The sequence below is a fragment of the Strongylocentrotus purpuratus genome, unplaced genomic scaffold (assembly GCF_000002235.5).
Source record: "Strongylocentrotus purpuratus isolate Spur 01 unplaced genomic scaffold, Spur_5.0 spur5_scaffold_13, whole genome shotgun sequence".
NCBI lineage: Eukaryota > Metazoa > Echinodermata > Echinoidea > Camarodonta > Strongylocentrotidae > Strongylocentrotus > Strongylocentrotus purpuratus.
Window position 1 is genome coordinate 35,498,774 of NW_022145598.1, and position 17,720 is coordinate 35,516,493.

A 17,720-nucleotide genomic window follows, 5' to 3' on the forward strand; every position below is an offset into this window, starting at 1 on the left:
GGGGGAATGGGTTGGGAAGATGAGATGAGTGAAAGGGAAACTAGGCGTTATACCTTGATAACTTGTGATAAGGTTTATTAACAAGTATCGAATCGTTCGCATGCTGATAGCTCCAAATCCAATGTCATTCATTTTCTTTACTCTTTTTCCTTGTACACTCTTCCAGACAACACCCACTTACGATTTTAGTATTTTCCAATTCCATCCACATTGGTCTTTAAATTACCTTCGAGTCCAAGAAACCGTAAAAACAAATGTAAAATTTACTCCGAGACTGTAGCATATTGCATGCTGTATTTTATCCAAATTATTACATTATATATTTGGTTTAAACACAGTACTACACCACTACATTAAAACGGTATCTGCGAAGTTTAAATAATTTGCGTATACACATCGTTATCTAGATTAAATTCGAGGGTAACAAGAAAACACTGGGTTGTACTTACGTAATAATTGCACCACAAAGGCGATACTCATCGCTGGTATCTTAAGGTTCCACGGTACAGCTCTGATCTGATCCATGGCGCCTTGGTAAGGTTTGTAGTGGTCCTGCTATGAAAGGAAATGTTGCACTCCTGGGTGGATAATGTACCCCTATTCTGGTAATGTTGTACCCCTAGGGGTGTAGAATCTCCAGTGGCGTTCCCCTGCGCTCCTGCAAGAGTAAGATCTGCAACCTGCCTCCGTTTTGCGGTTCAACAAAGCACCGTGTATAGATTCCGTTAACAAGTCAATAGATTAGGAAAGACTGATCCGCCTTCAAAACTACCGCAAATACTGCCGCTCAACTCGATTAGCATAGGAGCAATGCAAACCCAAAGTCCATCTGCGAGCAGTTAACTTTTGCATGACAATGAATGATCGTTAGAACTCAAAAGTGCAGTAGCGCGTGTTCATTAACGGGACATCCGCACGTTACCTGTGCAATGACTGCACACTGAGCACGAGTGCGTGCGTTTTTTGTACTATCTACTTGCAGCAGACACCAATTTGTATTGACTGACTACATGTGTATCCCGGCCCCCCCACTCAGGTTTCGAAATGACCGCATGCGTGTTGCCAAAATGTCCGGTAAAGGGGTACTTTTCGTGCGACAAAGTCCGGCCCGAGAATTGTAAAAAAAGGGGTGTATTTGACTTTTCACCCGGAGATTTCTTTAAAAAGGGGGTGTTTTTTCTTTTTTTCTCTCATCTATTTGGACTCCTGAGAAATTATTCCGAATTTAGGGGGGTACATTGAGCATTTTTCCTGATTTAGGGGGGTCTCCAAGGCAGGAAAAGCCCGCGAAAAGCCCGCGAAAGGGGGGTTCGGAAATGTTGGCAGTCCTCAGATAGGGGGTGATTTCAAAAAGAGGGAACGAGCATATGCGTACCCTAAATAACACTGAGTGGGGGGGCCGGGATGTGTATAGACATTTTTATTTTTTCAATGAGGCCCATTCGGTTTTATTGATGTTTTTAAAGGTTTTATTCGGCGGGAGATTCCAACGTTGTGTCAACAACAGATCAACATGTGAATGAATGATGACAGAAGGAAAGGGAACTAACTATCCGCTTTGGAACACAATGGATCAATTCAACCCAACTCAAAGCGAAGGTTGAGTACTGGTAAAAAAAAAGAAAATTATTTCTCACAGAATCAAACGAAACTTACACTGAATGTTCAAGATTACAAATAAATGACATGTGCCAAACAATTTTGGAAGAAAATGTATACTGGCTGAGTAATGAGCATAGAAAGACAAGGAATCAAGGTAGTACCAACCCCGACACCATGCGTGTTGTCCCATACATAGCTTTCTGTGTATGTGCTTGTTACTTTACCAAGACTCGGTCAAATTTATTATGATTTTGATGACTCCAGAACCTTGCAGTGCACACCAATACTTACATGCTACATGATCAACTGTTTCTGATCCTTTCCACACCTTTTCTTTCACAATGCAGTCGCATTACCAGTACTAAAGTTTATCTTCAACTAGAACTGATTCCTATTATAATAGGGCGTGGCCTTCGGTTAAGGAGAGAATCCTTTTTTAGAGCAGAATTTCTTCTGGCATAAATAGTTTCGATGTATTTTTTTTCTAGACCCCTTGTAGTGTTGTACTTTTTAATGTTACAAACTCCTCTCCTCTAATAACGCTGTTTCAGTACCAGCTCGGCCAACTAATTAATTAGTTATTAAGTTGCATGATATCTTTATCGTGTGTTTAATAGACTGAGCCTCTTAATAATTATTATTATAGGCATTTCTATAGCGCCCTCTATCTAGAAATTCTATTCCGAGGTGCATTAATTATTACTATTTAGCGATAGGTCGAATAAACATTCCGTAAACCTCAACCTAAAGGGCTTTTTTTCCTTGAAAATATGCTCCAATTTTTGTATACATAACATCAGCGCCGAGTCCCGCTTACTTGCGATGATTCGCCAAGATGCAAAATATGGGCCCTGCTTTATGAAGTTTGGCATCGGTAAGAAAGTAACAAGATTTGATGAAAAGTAATGAAAACAACAAGAATAGTTAACAATATGAACATGTATATAGCGCTTAACATGATTATCATTTCTAAGCGCTTTACATGAAATAAAAAACCTTTAAAAACAAACTTAAACAATAAACATAGTAAATAGACATTGAAAAGAATCTAACGGCTGTTCTGGATTGAAAACATTTGAAAGAAAGTAATAGAAATCAAAGCGACTGAAATCTTCGGTAGGCCGATTGTTCACATTGAAGTCTAAATCAGTGGCAGTTGCTATTTAGCTTTACGGACAAGGAGGCTCCTGAGGATTGATTTTATTGCAAACTTTTAGAAAAATCATTGGTTACTTTTTTGTGGAAAAAATTGAAGCAATTTGATTATTTCATTTACCATTCTACTCTTTAATCAAATGTAATTATTTCATTTTGTCCCAGAAAGAAGATCGCAAAACATGAAATTGTGTTAATAATTATAAACAATGTGGGTAAATACATGCTTTAATTAGATACATTTTTGCCACTAAATGGATTTTTGCGGGTCGATCTTCTCTTTCATCCACATCATCTTTTCACAAGTTTATGTCAATGGAGCCGGGTTAAAAGCAAACGAACACAACATGGAACAATAACTGATGTACATTCAGCTTTCCAAAATGTGTTTATTTCATGAATCGTGCTGCTAAGATGCCTAACATCATTTTTGTTAATGCTAATACAATACACTCATTTATTGCACCCATCCGCCGCTAGATATATTTCCTAATGATCTTTTTTGTCTGCATATTGTTGACTAAGTTGGAAACTAAACATTTTACGAGCGGAAACTGACGCAAATTCGTCATCCAAACCAAGAAAACAGTCTATCCCTGTTTCCCACTCCTCCTCCTCTCTATCTCTTTATCTCTTTCTCTATCTATCTCCTTTTTTTAAAACACACATACACATGCACAATGCAAAAACACACACACCCTCTTTCTCCTACAAAGGACAAGTTCACAAAACAAAGGGTTGTTTTGGGAAACACTTCTATCATTCCGGATGGGGTCAAGGGGCTCGCAGGGTTCCAGGGGCGGAGCATCCGCGTGCTCTCGAGTTGTTAACAATTTAGAAACTCCAAGATGGCCGTAACAAGAGATAGAAATAGTAGTTTTCTCCTTGAAATTCATACAGTCCTAATTATTTCATTATAAATCATCTCTTTCACTCTTATAAAAACAATGTCGTATAACTGTTTTTTCCCGTTAGGTTATACTTTTCCGAAGTTTTCGTAGCTAGGCACATGTCGAGCCAGCTCATCGACAATGTAATCTGTACACGTAAATTTAAGTTCAATGTTTCTCTCTCTTTCTCTCTCCCTCTTTCCCTCCCTTTCCCTTTGCATTCTTCTTCTCTTTAACATTTTTTTCTCTTTTTCCCCCATTTTTATTCTGTCATCTTTTATCCCCCCCCCCCTTTATAAATAGTGGTAGCTAAACATAACAAAAACTAGAAATCGAAGGAAAAAAAATAGTTGACTGCCATTTTCCTGTAATTAAAGGAAAGGGCCGTGTAGGCTCATAATTCAAATGCCAACATCTCCTAGCCAGAAAATACCTACACTAAATATATCTTAGCCTAGCAGAAATAACCAGTTAAACACATTGAACAAAGTTCTTACAACTGCTAATAAATAAAACGAAACAAGAACAAAAACTAAAACTGGAAATTGTTGACTGGGCGTGCCGTTCACCTACAATTTAAGGGGCAGGGCCCAGTAGGTTCATCATTCACAGCTCACCATCTCCTAACCAGAAATTAACTACACTAAGCCATAACCTACATACATACAATAAAAAAGAGCATCTCATTGGGCGGTAGGGTCATCATTTACAGGTCACCATCTCCCAACCAGAAATTAACTACACTTAGCCCTAACCTACATACATATAAAAAAGAGCATCTGACTGGGCGTGCCGTTCACCTACAATTTAAGGGGCGGGGCCCGGTAGGTTCATCATTCACAGGTCACCATCTCCCAACCAGAAATTAACTACACTTAGCCCTAACCTACATACATATAAAAAAGAGCATCTGACTGGGCGTGCCGTTCACCTACAATTTAAGGGGCGGGGCCCGGTAGGTTCATCATTCACAGGTCACCATCTCCTAACCAGAAATTAACTGCACTTAACCCTAACCTGCATACATACAATAAAAAAAGAGCATCTGACTGGGCGTGCCGTTCACCTACAATTTAAGAGGCGGGGCCCGGTAGGTTCATCATTCACAGCTCACCATCTCCCAACCAGAAATTAACTACACTTAACCCTAACCTACATACATACATACAATAAAAAAGAGCATCTGACTGGGCGTGCCGTTCACCTATAATCTAAGGGGCGGGGCCCGGTAGGTTCATCATTTACAGGTCACCATCTCCTAACCAGAAATTAACTACACTTAGCCCGAACCTACATACATACAATAAAAAAGAGCATCTGACTGGGCGTGCCGTTCACCTATAATCTAAGGGGCGGGGCCCGGTAGGTTCATCATTTACAGGTCACCATCTCCTAACCAGAAATTAACTACACCTAGCCCTTACCTACATACATACATACAATAAAAAAAGAGCATCTGACTGGGCGTGCCGTTCACCTACAATTTAAGGGGCGGGGCCCGGTAGGGTCATCATTCACAGGTCACCATCTCCCAACCAGAAATTAACTACACTTAGCCATAACCTACATACATACAAACAAAAAAGAGCATCTGACTAAGCGTGCCGTTCCCGGTAGGTTTATCATTCACAGGTCACCATCTCCCAACCAGAAATTAACTACACTTAGCCATAACCTACATACATACGAACAAAAAAGAGCATCTGACTGAGCGTGCCGTTCCCGGTAGGTTCATCATTTACAGGTCACCATCTCCCAACCAGAAATTAACTACACCTAGCCCTAACCTACATACATATAAAAAAAAAAGAGCATCTGACTGGGCGGTAGGGTCATCATTCACAGGTCACCATCTTTCAACCAGAAATTAACTACACCTAGCCCTAACCTACATACATATAAAAAAGAGCATCTGACTGGGCGAGCCGTTCTCCTACAATTTAAGAGGCGGGGCCCGGTAGATTCATCTTTTACAGGTCACCATCTCCCAACCAGAAATTAACTACACTTAGCCCTAACCTACATACATATAAAAAAGAGCATCTGACTGGGCGTGCCGTTCACCTACAATTTAAGAGGCGGGGCCCGGTAGGTTCATCATTCACAGGTCACCATCTCCCAACCAGAAATTAACTGCTCTCAACCCTAACCTGCATACATACAATAAAAAAGAGCATCTGACTGGGCGTGCCGTTCACCTACAATTTAAGGGGCTGGGCCCGGTAGGTTCATCATTCACAGGTCACCATCTCCCAACTAGAAATTAACTTCAATTAGCCCTAGACTACATAGATACATACATACAATAAAAAAGAACATCTTACTGCGGGGGGGGGGGGGGGGAGTTTGCCTACAATTTAAGGGGCTGGGCCCGGTAAATTTATCATTCACAGGTCACCATCTCCCAACCAGAAATTAACTACACTTAGCCCTAACTTACATACATATAAAAAAGAGCATCTGACTGGGCGTGCCGTTCACCTACAATTTAAGAGGCGGGGCCTGGTAGGTTCATCATTCACAGGTCACCATCTCCCAACCAGAAATTAACTGTACTTAACCCTAACCTGCATACATACAATAAAAAAAAGGCATTTCATTGGGCGGTAGGGTCATCATTTACAGGTCACCATCTCCCAACCAGAAATTAACTACACCTAGCCCTTACCTACATACATACATACAATAAAAAAAAGAGCATCTGACTGGGCGTGCCGTTCACCTACAATTTAAGGGGCGGGGCCCGGTAGGTTCATCATTCACAGGTCACCATCTCCCAACCAGAAATTAACTACACTTAGCCGTAACCTACATACATACAATAACAAAGAGCATCTGACTGGGCGTGCCGTTCACCTACAATTTAAGGGGCGGGGCCCGGTAGGTTCATCATTCACAGGTCACCATCTCCCAACCAGAAATTAACTGCACTTAACCCTAACCTACATACATACAATAAAAAAGAGCATCTGACTGGGCGAGCCGTTTACCTACAATTTAAGGGGCGGGGCCCGGTAGGTTCATCATTCACAGGTCACCATCTCCCAACCAGAGATTAACTACACTTAGCCCTAACCTACATACATATAAAAAAGAGCATATGACTGGGCGTGCCGTTCATCTACAATTTAAGAGGCGGGGCCCGGTAGGTTCATCATTCACAGGTCACCATCTCCCAACTAGAAATTAACTACACTTAGCCCTAACCTACATACATATAAAAAAGAGCATCTGACTGGGCGTGCCGTTCACCTACAATTTAAGGGGCGGGGCCCGGTAGGTTCATCATTCACAGGTCACCATCTCCCAACCAGAAATTAACTACACTTAGCCCGAACCTACATACATATAAAAAAGAGCATCTGACTGGGCGTGCCGTTCACCTACAATTTAAGAGGCGGGGCCCGGTAGGTTCATCGTTCACAGGTCACCATCTCCTAACCAGAAATTAACTACACTTAGCCCTAACCTACATACATACAATAAAAAAGAGCATCTGACTGGGCGTGCCGTTCACCTACAATTTAAGGGGCGGGGCCCGGTAGGTTCATCATTCACAGGTCACAATCTCCCAACCAGAAATTAACTGTACTTAACCCTAACCTGCATACATACAATAGAAAATAAGCATTTCATTTGGCGGTAGGGTCGTCATTTACAGGTCACCATCTCCCAACCAGAAATTAACTACACCTAGCCCTTACCTACATACATACATACAATTAAAAAAAAAGAGCATCTGACTGGGCGTGCCGTTCACCTACAATTTAAGGGGCGGGGCCCGGTAGGTTCATCATTCACAGGTCACCATCTCCCAACCAGAAATTAACTACACTTAGCCGTAACCTACATACATGCAATAACAAAGAGCATCTGACTGGGCGTGCCGTTCACCTACAATTTAAGGGGCGGGGCCCGGTAGGTTCATCATTCACAGGTCACCATCTCCCAACCAGAGATTAACTACACTTAGCCCTAACCTACATACATATAAAAAAGAGCATATGACTGGGCGTGCCGTTCATCTACAATTTAAGAGGCGGGGCCCGGTAGGTTCATCATTCACAGGTCACCATCTCCCAACCAGAAATTAACTACACTTAGCCCTAACCTACATACATATAAAAAAGAGCATATGACTGGGCGTGCCGTTCACCTACAATTTAAGAGGCGGGGCCCGGTAGGTTCATCATTCACAGGTCACCATCTCCCAACTAGAAATTAACTACACTTAGCCCTAACCTACATACATTTTACATATAAAAAAGAGCATCTGACTGGGCGTGCCGTTCACCTACAATTTAAGGGGCGGGGCCCGGTAGGTTCATCATTCACAGGTCACCATCTCCCAACCAGAAATTAACTACACTTAGCCCTAACCTACATACATATAAAAAAGAGCATCTGACTGGGCGTGCCGTTCACCTATAATTTAAGAGGCGGGGCCCGGTAGGTTCATCATTCACAGGTCACCATCTCCCAACCAGAAATTAACTGCACTTAACCCTAACCTACATACATACAATAAAAAAGAGCATCTGACTGGGCGAGCCGTTTACCTACAATTTAAGGGGCGGGGCCCGGTAGGTTCATCATTCACAGGTCACCATCTCCCAACCAGAAATTAACTACACTTAGCCCTAACCTACATACATATAAAAAAGAGCATATGACTGGGCGTGCCGTTCACCTACAATTTAAGAGGCGGGGCCCGGTAGGTTCATCATTCACAGGTCACCATCTCCCAACTAGAAATTAACTACACTTAGCCCTAACCTACATACATACAATAAAAAAGAGCATCTGACTGGGCGTGCCGTTCACCTACAATTTAAGGGGCGGGGCCCGGTAGGTTCATCATTCACAGGTCACCATCTCCCAACCAGAAATTAACTGTACTTAACCCTAACCTGCATACATACAATAAAAAAAAGGCATTTCATTGGGCGGTAGGGTCATCATTTACAGGTCACCATCTCCCAACCAGAAATTAACTACACCTAGCCCTTACCTACATACATACATACAATAAAAAAAAGAGCATCTGACTGGGCGTGCCGTTCACCTACAATTTAAGGGGCGGGGCCCGGTAGGTTCATCATTCACAGGTCACCATCTCCCAACCAGAAATTAACTACACTTAGCCGTAACCTACATACATACAATAACAAAGAGCATCTGACTGGGCGTGCCGTTCACCTACAATTTAAGGGGCGGGGCCCGGTAGGTTCATCATTCACAGGTCACCATCTCCCAACCAGAAATTAACTGCACTTAACCCTAACCTACATACATACAATAAAAAAGAGCATCTGACTGGGCGAGCCGTTTACCTACAATTTAAGGGGCGGGGCCCGGTAGGTTCATCATTCACAGGTCACCATCTCCCAACCAGAGATTAACTACACTTAGCCCTAACCTACATACATATAAAAAAGAGCATATGACTGGGCGTGCCGTTCATCTACAATTTAAGAGGCGGGGCCCGGTAGGTTCATCATTCACAGGTCACCATCTCCCAACTAGAAATTAACTACACTTAGCCCTAACCTACATACATATAAAAAAGAGCATCTGACTGGGCGTGCCGTTCACCTACAATTTAAGGGGCGGGGCCCGGTAGGTTCATCATTCACAGGTCACCATCTCCCAACCAGAAATTAACTACACTTAGCCCGAACCTACATACATATAAAAAAGAGCATCTGACTGGGCGTGCCGTTCACCTACAATTTAAGAGGCGGGGCCCGGTAGGTTCATCGTTCACAGGTCACCATCTCCTAACCAGAAATTAACTACACTTAGCCCTAACCTACATACATACAATAAAAAAGAGCATCTGACTGGGCGTGCCGTTCACCTACAATTTAAGGGGCGGGGCCCGGTAGGTTCATCATTCACAGGTCACAATCTCCCAACCAGAAATTAACTGTACTTAACCCTAACCTGCATACATACAATAGAAAATAAGCATTTCATTTGGCGGTAGGGTCGTCATTTACAGGTCACCATCTCCCAACCAGAAATTAACTACACCTAGCCCTTACCTACATACATACATACAATTAAAAAAAAAGAGCATCTGACTGGGCGTGCCGTTCACCTACAATTTAAGGGGCGGGGCCCGGTAGGTTCATCATTCACAGGTCACCATCTCCCAACCAGAAATTAACTACACTTAGCCGTAACCTACATACATGCAATAACAAAGAGCATCTGACTGGGCGTGCCGTTCACCTACAATTTAAGGGGCGGGGCCCAGTAGGTTCATCATTCACAGGTCACCATCTCCCAGCCAGAAATTAACTACACTTAGTTCTTACCTACATACATACATACAATAAAAAAGAGCATCTGACTGGGCGTGCCGTTCACCTGCAATTTAAGGGGCTGGGACCGGTAGGTTGATCATTCACAGGTCACCATCACCCAACCAGAAATTAACTACACCTAACTCTTACCTACATACATACAATAAAAAAGAGCATCTGACTGGGCGTGCCGTTCACCTACAATTTAAGGGGCGGGGCCCGGTAGGTTCATCATTCACAGGTCACCATCTCCCAACCAGAAATTAACTGCACTTAACCCTAACCTGCATATATACAATAAAAAAGAGCATCTCATTGGGCGGTAGGGTCATCATTTACAGGTCACCATCTCCCAACCAGAAATTAACTACACCTAGCCCTTATCTACATACATATATACAATAAAAAAAGAGCATCTGACTGGGCGTGCCGTTCACCTACAATTTAAGGGGCTGGGCCCGGTAGGGTCATCATTCACAGGTCACCATCTCCCAACCAGAAATTAACTATACTTAGCCATAACCTACATACATACAAACAAAAAAGAGCATCTGACTGGGCGTGCCGTTCTCCTACAATTTAAGGGGCTGGGCCCGGTAGGTTCATCATTCACAGGTCACCATCTCCCAACCAGAAATTAACTACACCTAACTCTTACCTACATACATACAATAAAAAAGAGCATCTGACTGGGCGTGCCGTTCACCTACAATTTAAGGGGTGGGGCCCGGTAGGTTCATCATTCACAGGTCACCATCTCCCAACCAGAAATTAACTATACTTAGCCATAACCTACATACATACAAACAAAAAATAGCATCTGACTGGGCGAGCCGTTCTCCTACAATTTAAGGGGCGGGGCCCGGTAGGTTCATCATTCACAGGTCACAATCTCCCAACCAGAAATTAACTATACTTAGCCATAACCTACATACATATAAACAAAAAAGAGCATCTGACTGGGCGTGCCGTTCACCTACAATTTAAGGGGCGGGGCCCGGTAGGTTCATCATTCACAAGTCACCATCTCCCAACCAGAAATTAACTACACTAAGTCTTAACCTACATACAATCATTTTTTTAAGCATCTGACTGGGCGTGCCGTTCTCCTACAGTTTAAGAGGCTGGACCCGGTGGGTTCATCATTCACAGGTCACAATCTCCTAACCAGAAATTAACTACACTAAATCTCAACCTACATACAATCATTTTTTTAAGCATCTGTCTGGGCGTGCCGTTCTCTTACAGTTTAAGAGGCAGGGGACAAGAGGCTCATTATTCACAGCTCACCATCTCACAGCCAGAAATAAACTACCCTTAGCCGAAACCAAAAATAAATTAAAAAATAGAGCATCTGACTGGGCGTGCCGTTCACCTACAATTTAAGGGGCGGGGCCCGGTAGGTTCATCATTCACAGGTCACCATCTCCTAACCAGAAATTAACTACACTTTGCACTAAACTACATACATACAAACAAAAAAGAGCATCTGACTGGGCGTGCCATTCACCTATAATCTAAGGGGCGGGGCCCGGTAGGTTCATCATTCACATGTCACCGTCTCCCAGCCAGAAATTAACTACACTTAGCCCGAACCTACATACATACAATAAAAAAAAAGCATCTGACTGGGCGTGCCGTTCACCTATAATCTAAGGGGCGGGGCCAAGTAGGTTCATCATTTACAGGTCAGCATCTCCCAACCAGAAATTAACTACACTTAGCCCTAACCTACATACATACAATAAAAAAGAGCATCTGACTGGGCGTGCCGTTCACCTACAATTTAAGGGGCGGGGCCCGGTAGGTTCATCATTCACAGGTCACCATCTCCCAATCAGAAATTAACTACACTTAGTCCTAACCTACATACATATAAAAAAGAGCATCTGACTGGGCGTGCCGTTCACCTACAATTTAAGGGGCGGGGCCCGGTAGGGTCATCATTCACAGGTCACCATCTCCCAACCAGAAATTAACTACACTTAGCCATAACCTACATACATACAAACAAAAAAGAGCATCTGACTGAGCGTGCCGTTCCCGGTAGGTTTATCATTCACAGGTCACCATCTCCCAACCAGAAATTAACTACACTTAGCCATAACCTACATACATACGAACAAAAAAGAGCATCTGACTGAGCGTGCCGTTCCCGGTAGGTTCATCATTTACAGGTCACCATCTCCCAACCAGAAATTAACTACACCTAGCCCTAACCTACATACATATAAAAAAAAAAGAGCATCTGACTGGGCGGTAGGGTCATCATTCACAGGTCACCATCTTTCAACCAGAAATTAACTACACCTAGCCCTAACCTACATACATATAAAAAAGAGCATCTGACTGGGCGAGCCGTTCTCCTACAATTTAAGAGGCGGGGCCCGGTAGATTCATCTTTTACAGGACATTATCTCCCAACCAGAAATTAACTACACTTAGCCCTAACCTACATACATATAAAAAAGAGCATCTGACTGGGCGTGCCGTTCACCTACAATTTAAGAGGCGGGGCCCGGTAGGTTCATCATTCACAGGTCACCATCTCCCAACCAGAAATTAACTGCTCTCAACCCTAACCTGCATACATACAATAAAAAAGAGCATCTGACTGGGCGTGCCGTTCACCTACAATTTAAGGGGCTGGGCCCGGTAGGTTCATCATTCACAGGTCACCATCTCCCAACTAGAAATTAACTTCAATTAGCCCTAGACTACATAGATACATACATACAATAAAAAAGAACATCTTACTGCGGGGGGGGGGGGGGGAGTTTGCCTACAATTTAAGGGGCTGGGCCCGGTAAATTTATCATTCACAGGTCACCATCTCCCAACCAGAAATTAACTACACTTAGCCCTAACTTACATACATATAAAAAAGAGCATCTGACTGGGCGTGCCGTTCACCTACAATTTAAGAGGCGGGGCCTGGTAGGGTCATCATTCACAGGTCACCATCTCCCAACCAGAAATTAACTACACTTAGCCCTAATCTACATACATATAAAAAAAAAAGAGCATCTGACTGGGCGCGCCGTTCACCTACAATTTAAGAGGCGGGGCCCGGTAGGTTCATCATTCACAGGTCACCATCTCCTAACCAGAAATTAACTACACTTAGCCCTAACCTACATACATACAATAAAAAAGAGCATCTGACTGGGCGTGCCGTTCACCTACAATTTAAGGGGCGGGGCCCGGTAGGTTCATCATTCACAGGTCACCATCTCCCAACCAGAAATTAACTGCACTTAACCCTAACCTACATACATACAATAAAAAAGAGCATCTGACTGGGCGAGCCGTTTACCTACAATTTAAGGGGCGGGGCCCGGTAGGTTCATCATTCACAGGTCACCATCTCCCAACCAGAAATTAACTACACTTAGCCCTAACCTACATACATATAAAAAAGAGCATATGACTGGGCGTGCCGTTCACCTACAATTTAAGAGGCGGGGCCCGGTAGGTTCATCATTCACAGGTCACCATCTCCCAACTAGAAATTAACTACACTTAGCCCTAACCTACATACATTTTACATATAAAAAAGAGCATCTGACTGGGCGTGCCGTTCACCTACAATTTAAGGGGCGGGGCCCGGTAGGTTCATCATTCACAGGTCACCATCTCCCAACCAGAAATTAACTACACTTAGCCCTAACCTACATACATATAAAAAAGAGCATCTGACTGGGCGTGCCGTTCACCTATAATTTAAGAGGCGGGGCCCGGTAGGTTCATCATTCACAGGTCACCATCTCCCAACCAGAAATTAACTGCACTTAACCCTAACCTACATACATACAATAAAAAAGAGCATCTGACTGGGCGAGCCGTTTACCTACAATTTAAGGGGCGGGGCCCGGTAGGTTCATCATTCACAGGTCACCATCTCCCAACCAGAAATTAACTACACTTAGCCCTAACCTACATACATATAAAAAAGAGCATATGACTGGGCGTGCCGTTCACCTACAATTTAAGAGGCGGGGCCCGGTAGGTTCATCATTCACAGGTCACCATCTCCCAACTAGAAATTAACTACACTTAGCCCTAACCTACATACATACAATAAAAAAGAGCATCTGACTGGGCGTGCCGTTCACCTACAATTTAAGGGGCGGGGCCCGGTAGGTTCATCATTCACAGGTCACCATCTCCCAACCAGAAATTAACTGTACTTAACCCTAACCTGCATACATACAATAAAAAAAAGGCATTTCATTGGGCGGTAGGGTCATCATTTACAGGTCACCATCTCCCAACCAGAAATTAACTACACCTAGCCCTTACCTACATACATACATACAATAAAAAAAAGAGCATCTGACTGGGCGTGCCGTTCACCTACAATTTAAGGGGCGGGGCCCGGTAGGTTCATCATTCACAGGTCACCATCTCCCAACCAGAAATTAACTACACTTAGCCGTAACCTACATACATACAATAACAAAGAGCATCTGACTGGGCGTGCCGTTCACCTACAATTTAAGGGGCGGGGCCCGGTAGGTTCATCATTCACAGGTCACCATCTCCCAACCAGAAATTAACTGCACTTAACCCTAACCTACATACATACAATAAAAAAGAGCATCTGACTGGGCGAGCCGTTTACCTACAATTTAAGGGGCGGGGCCCGGTAGGTTCATCATTCACAGGTCACCATCTCCCAACCAGAGATTAACTACACTTAGCCCTAACCTACATACATATAAAAAAGAGCATATGACTGGGCGTGCCGTTCATCTACAATTTAAGAGGCGGGGCCCGGTAGGTTCATCATTCACAGGTCACCATCTCCCAACTAGAAATTAACTACACTTAGCCCTAACCTACATACATATAAAAAAGAGCATCTGACTGGGCGTGCCGTTCACCTACAATTTAAGGGGCGGGGCCGGTAGGTTCATCATTCACAGGTCACCATCTCCCAACCAGAAATTAACTACACTTAGCCCGAACCTACATACATATAAAAAAGAGCATCTGACTGGGCGTGCCGTTCACCTACAATTTAAGAGGCGGGGCCCGGTAGGTTCATCGTTCACAGGTCACCATCTCCTAACCAGAAATTAACTACACTTAGCCCTAACCTACATACATACAATAAAAAAGAGCATCTGACTGGGCGTGCCGTTCACCTACAATTTAAGGGGCGGGGCCCGGTAGGTTCATCATTCACAGGTCACAATCTCCCAACCAGAAATTAACTGTACTTAACCCTAACCTGCATACATACAATAGAAAATAAGCATTTCATTTGGCGGTAGGGTCGTCATTTACAGGTCACCATCTCCCAACCAGAAATTAACTACACCTAGCCCTTACCTACATACATACATACAATTAAAAAAAAAGAGCATCTGACTGGGCGTGCCGTTCACCTACAATTTAAGGGGCGGGGCCCGGTAGGTTCATCATTCACAGGTCACCATCTCCCAACCAGAAATTAACTACACTTAGCCGTAACCTACATACATGCAATAACAAAGAGCATCTGACTGGGCGTGCCGTTCACCTACAATTTAAGGGGCGGGGCCCGGTAGGTTCATCATTCACAGGTCACCATCTCCCAACCAGAGATTAACTACACTTAGCCCTAACCTACATACATATAAAAAAGAGCATATGACTGGGCGTGCCGTTCATCTACAATTTAAGAGGCGGGGCCCGGTAGGTTCATCATTCACAGGTCACCATCTCCCAACCAGAAATTAACTACACTTAGCCCTAACCTACATACATATAAAAAAGAGCATATGACTGGGCGTGCCGTTCACCTACAATTTAAGAGGCGGGGCCCGGTAGGTTCATCATTCACAGGTCACCATCTCCCAACTAGAAATTAACTACACTTAGCCCTAACCTACATACATTTTACATATAAAAAAGAGCATCTGACTGGGCGTGCCGTTCACCTACAATTTAAGGGGCGGGGCCCGGTAGGTTCATCATTCACAGGTCACCATCTCCCAACCAGAAATTAACTACACTTAGCCCTAACCTACATACATATAAAAAAGAGCATCTGACTGGGCGTGCCGTTCACCTATAATTTAAGAGGCGGGGCCCGGTAGGTTCATCATTCACAGGTCACCATCTCCCAACCAGAAATTAACTGCACTTAACCCTAACCTACATACATACAATAAAAAAGAGCATCTGACTGGGCGAGCCGTTTACCTACAATTTAAGGGGCGGGGCCCGGTAGGTTCATCATTCACAGGTCACCATCTCCCAACCAGAAATTAACTACACTTAGCCCTAACCTACATACATATAAAAAAGAGCATATGACTGGGCGTGCCGTTCACCTACAATTTAAGAGGCGGGGCCCGGTAGGTTCATCATTCACAGGTCACCATCTCCCAACTAGAAATTAACTACACTTAGCCCTAACCTACATACATACAATAAAAAAGAGCATCTGACTGGGCGTGCCGTTCACCTACAATTTAAGGGGCGGGGCCCGGTAGGTTCATCATTCACAGGTCACCATCTCCCAACCAGAAATTAACTGTACTTAACCCTAACCTGCATACATACAATAAAAAAAGGCATTTCATTGGGCGGTAGGGTCATCATTTACAGGTCACCATCTCCCAACCAGAAATTAACTACACCTAGCCCTTACCTACATACATACATACAATAAAAAAAAGAGCATCTGACTGGGCGTGCCGTTCACCTACAATTTAAGGGGCGGGGCCCGGTAGGTTCATCATTCACAGGTCACCATCTCCCAACCAGAAATTAACTACACTTAGCCGTAACCTACATACATACAATAACAAAGAGCATCTGACTGGGCGTGCCGTTCACCTACAATTTAAGGGGCGGGGCCGGTAGGTTCATCATTCACAGGTCACCATCTCCCAACCAGAAATTAACTGCACTTAACCCTAACCTACATACATACAATAAAAAAGAGCATCTGACTGGGCGAGCCGTTTACCTACAATTTAAGGGGCGGGGCCCGGTAGGTTCATCATTCACAGGTCACCATCTCCCAACCAGAGATTAACTACACTTAGCCCTAACCTACATACATATAAAAAAGAGCATATGACTGGGCGTGCCGTTCATCTACAATTTAAGAGGCGGGGCCCGGTAGGTTCATCATTCACAGGTCACCATCTCCCAACTAGAAATTAACTACACTTAGCCCTAACCTACATACATATAAAAAAGAGCATCTGACTGGGCGTGCCGTTCACCTACAATTTAAGGGGCGGGGCCCGGTAGGTTCATCATTCACAGGTCACCATCTCCCAACCAGAAATTAACTACACTTAGCCCGAACCTACATACATATAAAAAAGAGCATCTGACTGGGCGTGCCGTTCACCTACAATTTAAGAGGCGGGGCCCGGTAGGTTCATCGTTCACAGGTCACCATCTCCTAACCAGAAATTAACTACACTTAGCCCTAACCTACATACATACAATAAAAAAGAGCATCTGACTGGGCGTGCCGTTCACCTACAATTTAAGGGGCGGGGCCCGGTAGGTTCATCATTCACAGGTCACAATCTCCCAACCAGAAATTAACTGTACTTAACCCTAACCTGCATACATACAATAGAAAATAAGCATTTCATTTGGCGGTAGGGTCGTCATTTACAGGTCACCATCTCCCAACCAGAAATTAACTACACCTAGCCCTTACCTACATACATACATACAATTAAAAAAAAAGAGCATCTGACTGGGCGTGCCGTTCACCTACAATTTAAGGGGCGGGGCCCGGTAG

At 43.7% G+C, this 17,720-nt stretch overlaps 1 protein-coding gene across 1 annotated transcript in view; it reads right to left on the reverse strand.

The window, feature by feature from the left end:
* Positions 1-990, reverse strand: part of LOC594829 — a 36,825-nt gene extending 35,835 nt beyond the window's left edge. Inside the window, exon 1 of the mRNA XM_011680973.2 lies at positions 450-990. Coding sequence (XP_011679275.2) covers positions 450-525 — 76 coding nt within the window. The 5' untranslated portion in view covers positions 526-990. The remainder of the gene's footprint in view (positions 1-449) is intronic.
* Between the last annotated feature and the right edge of the window lie 16,730 nt (positions 991-17,720).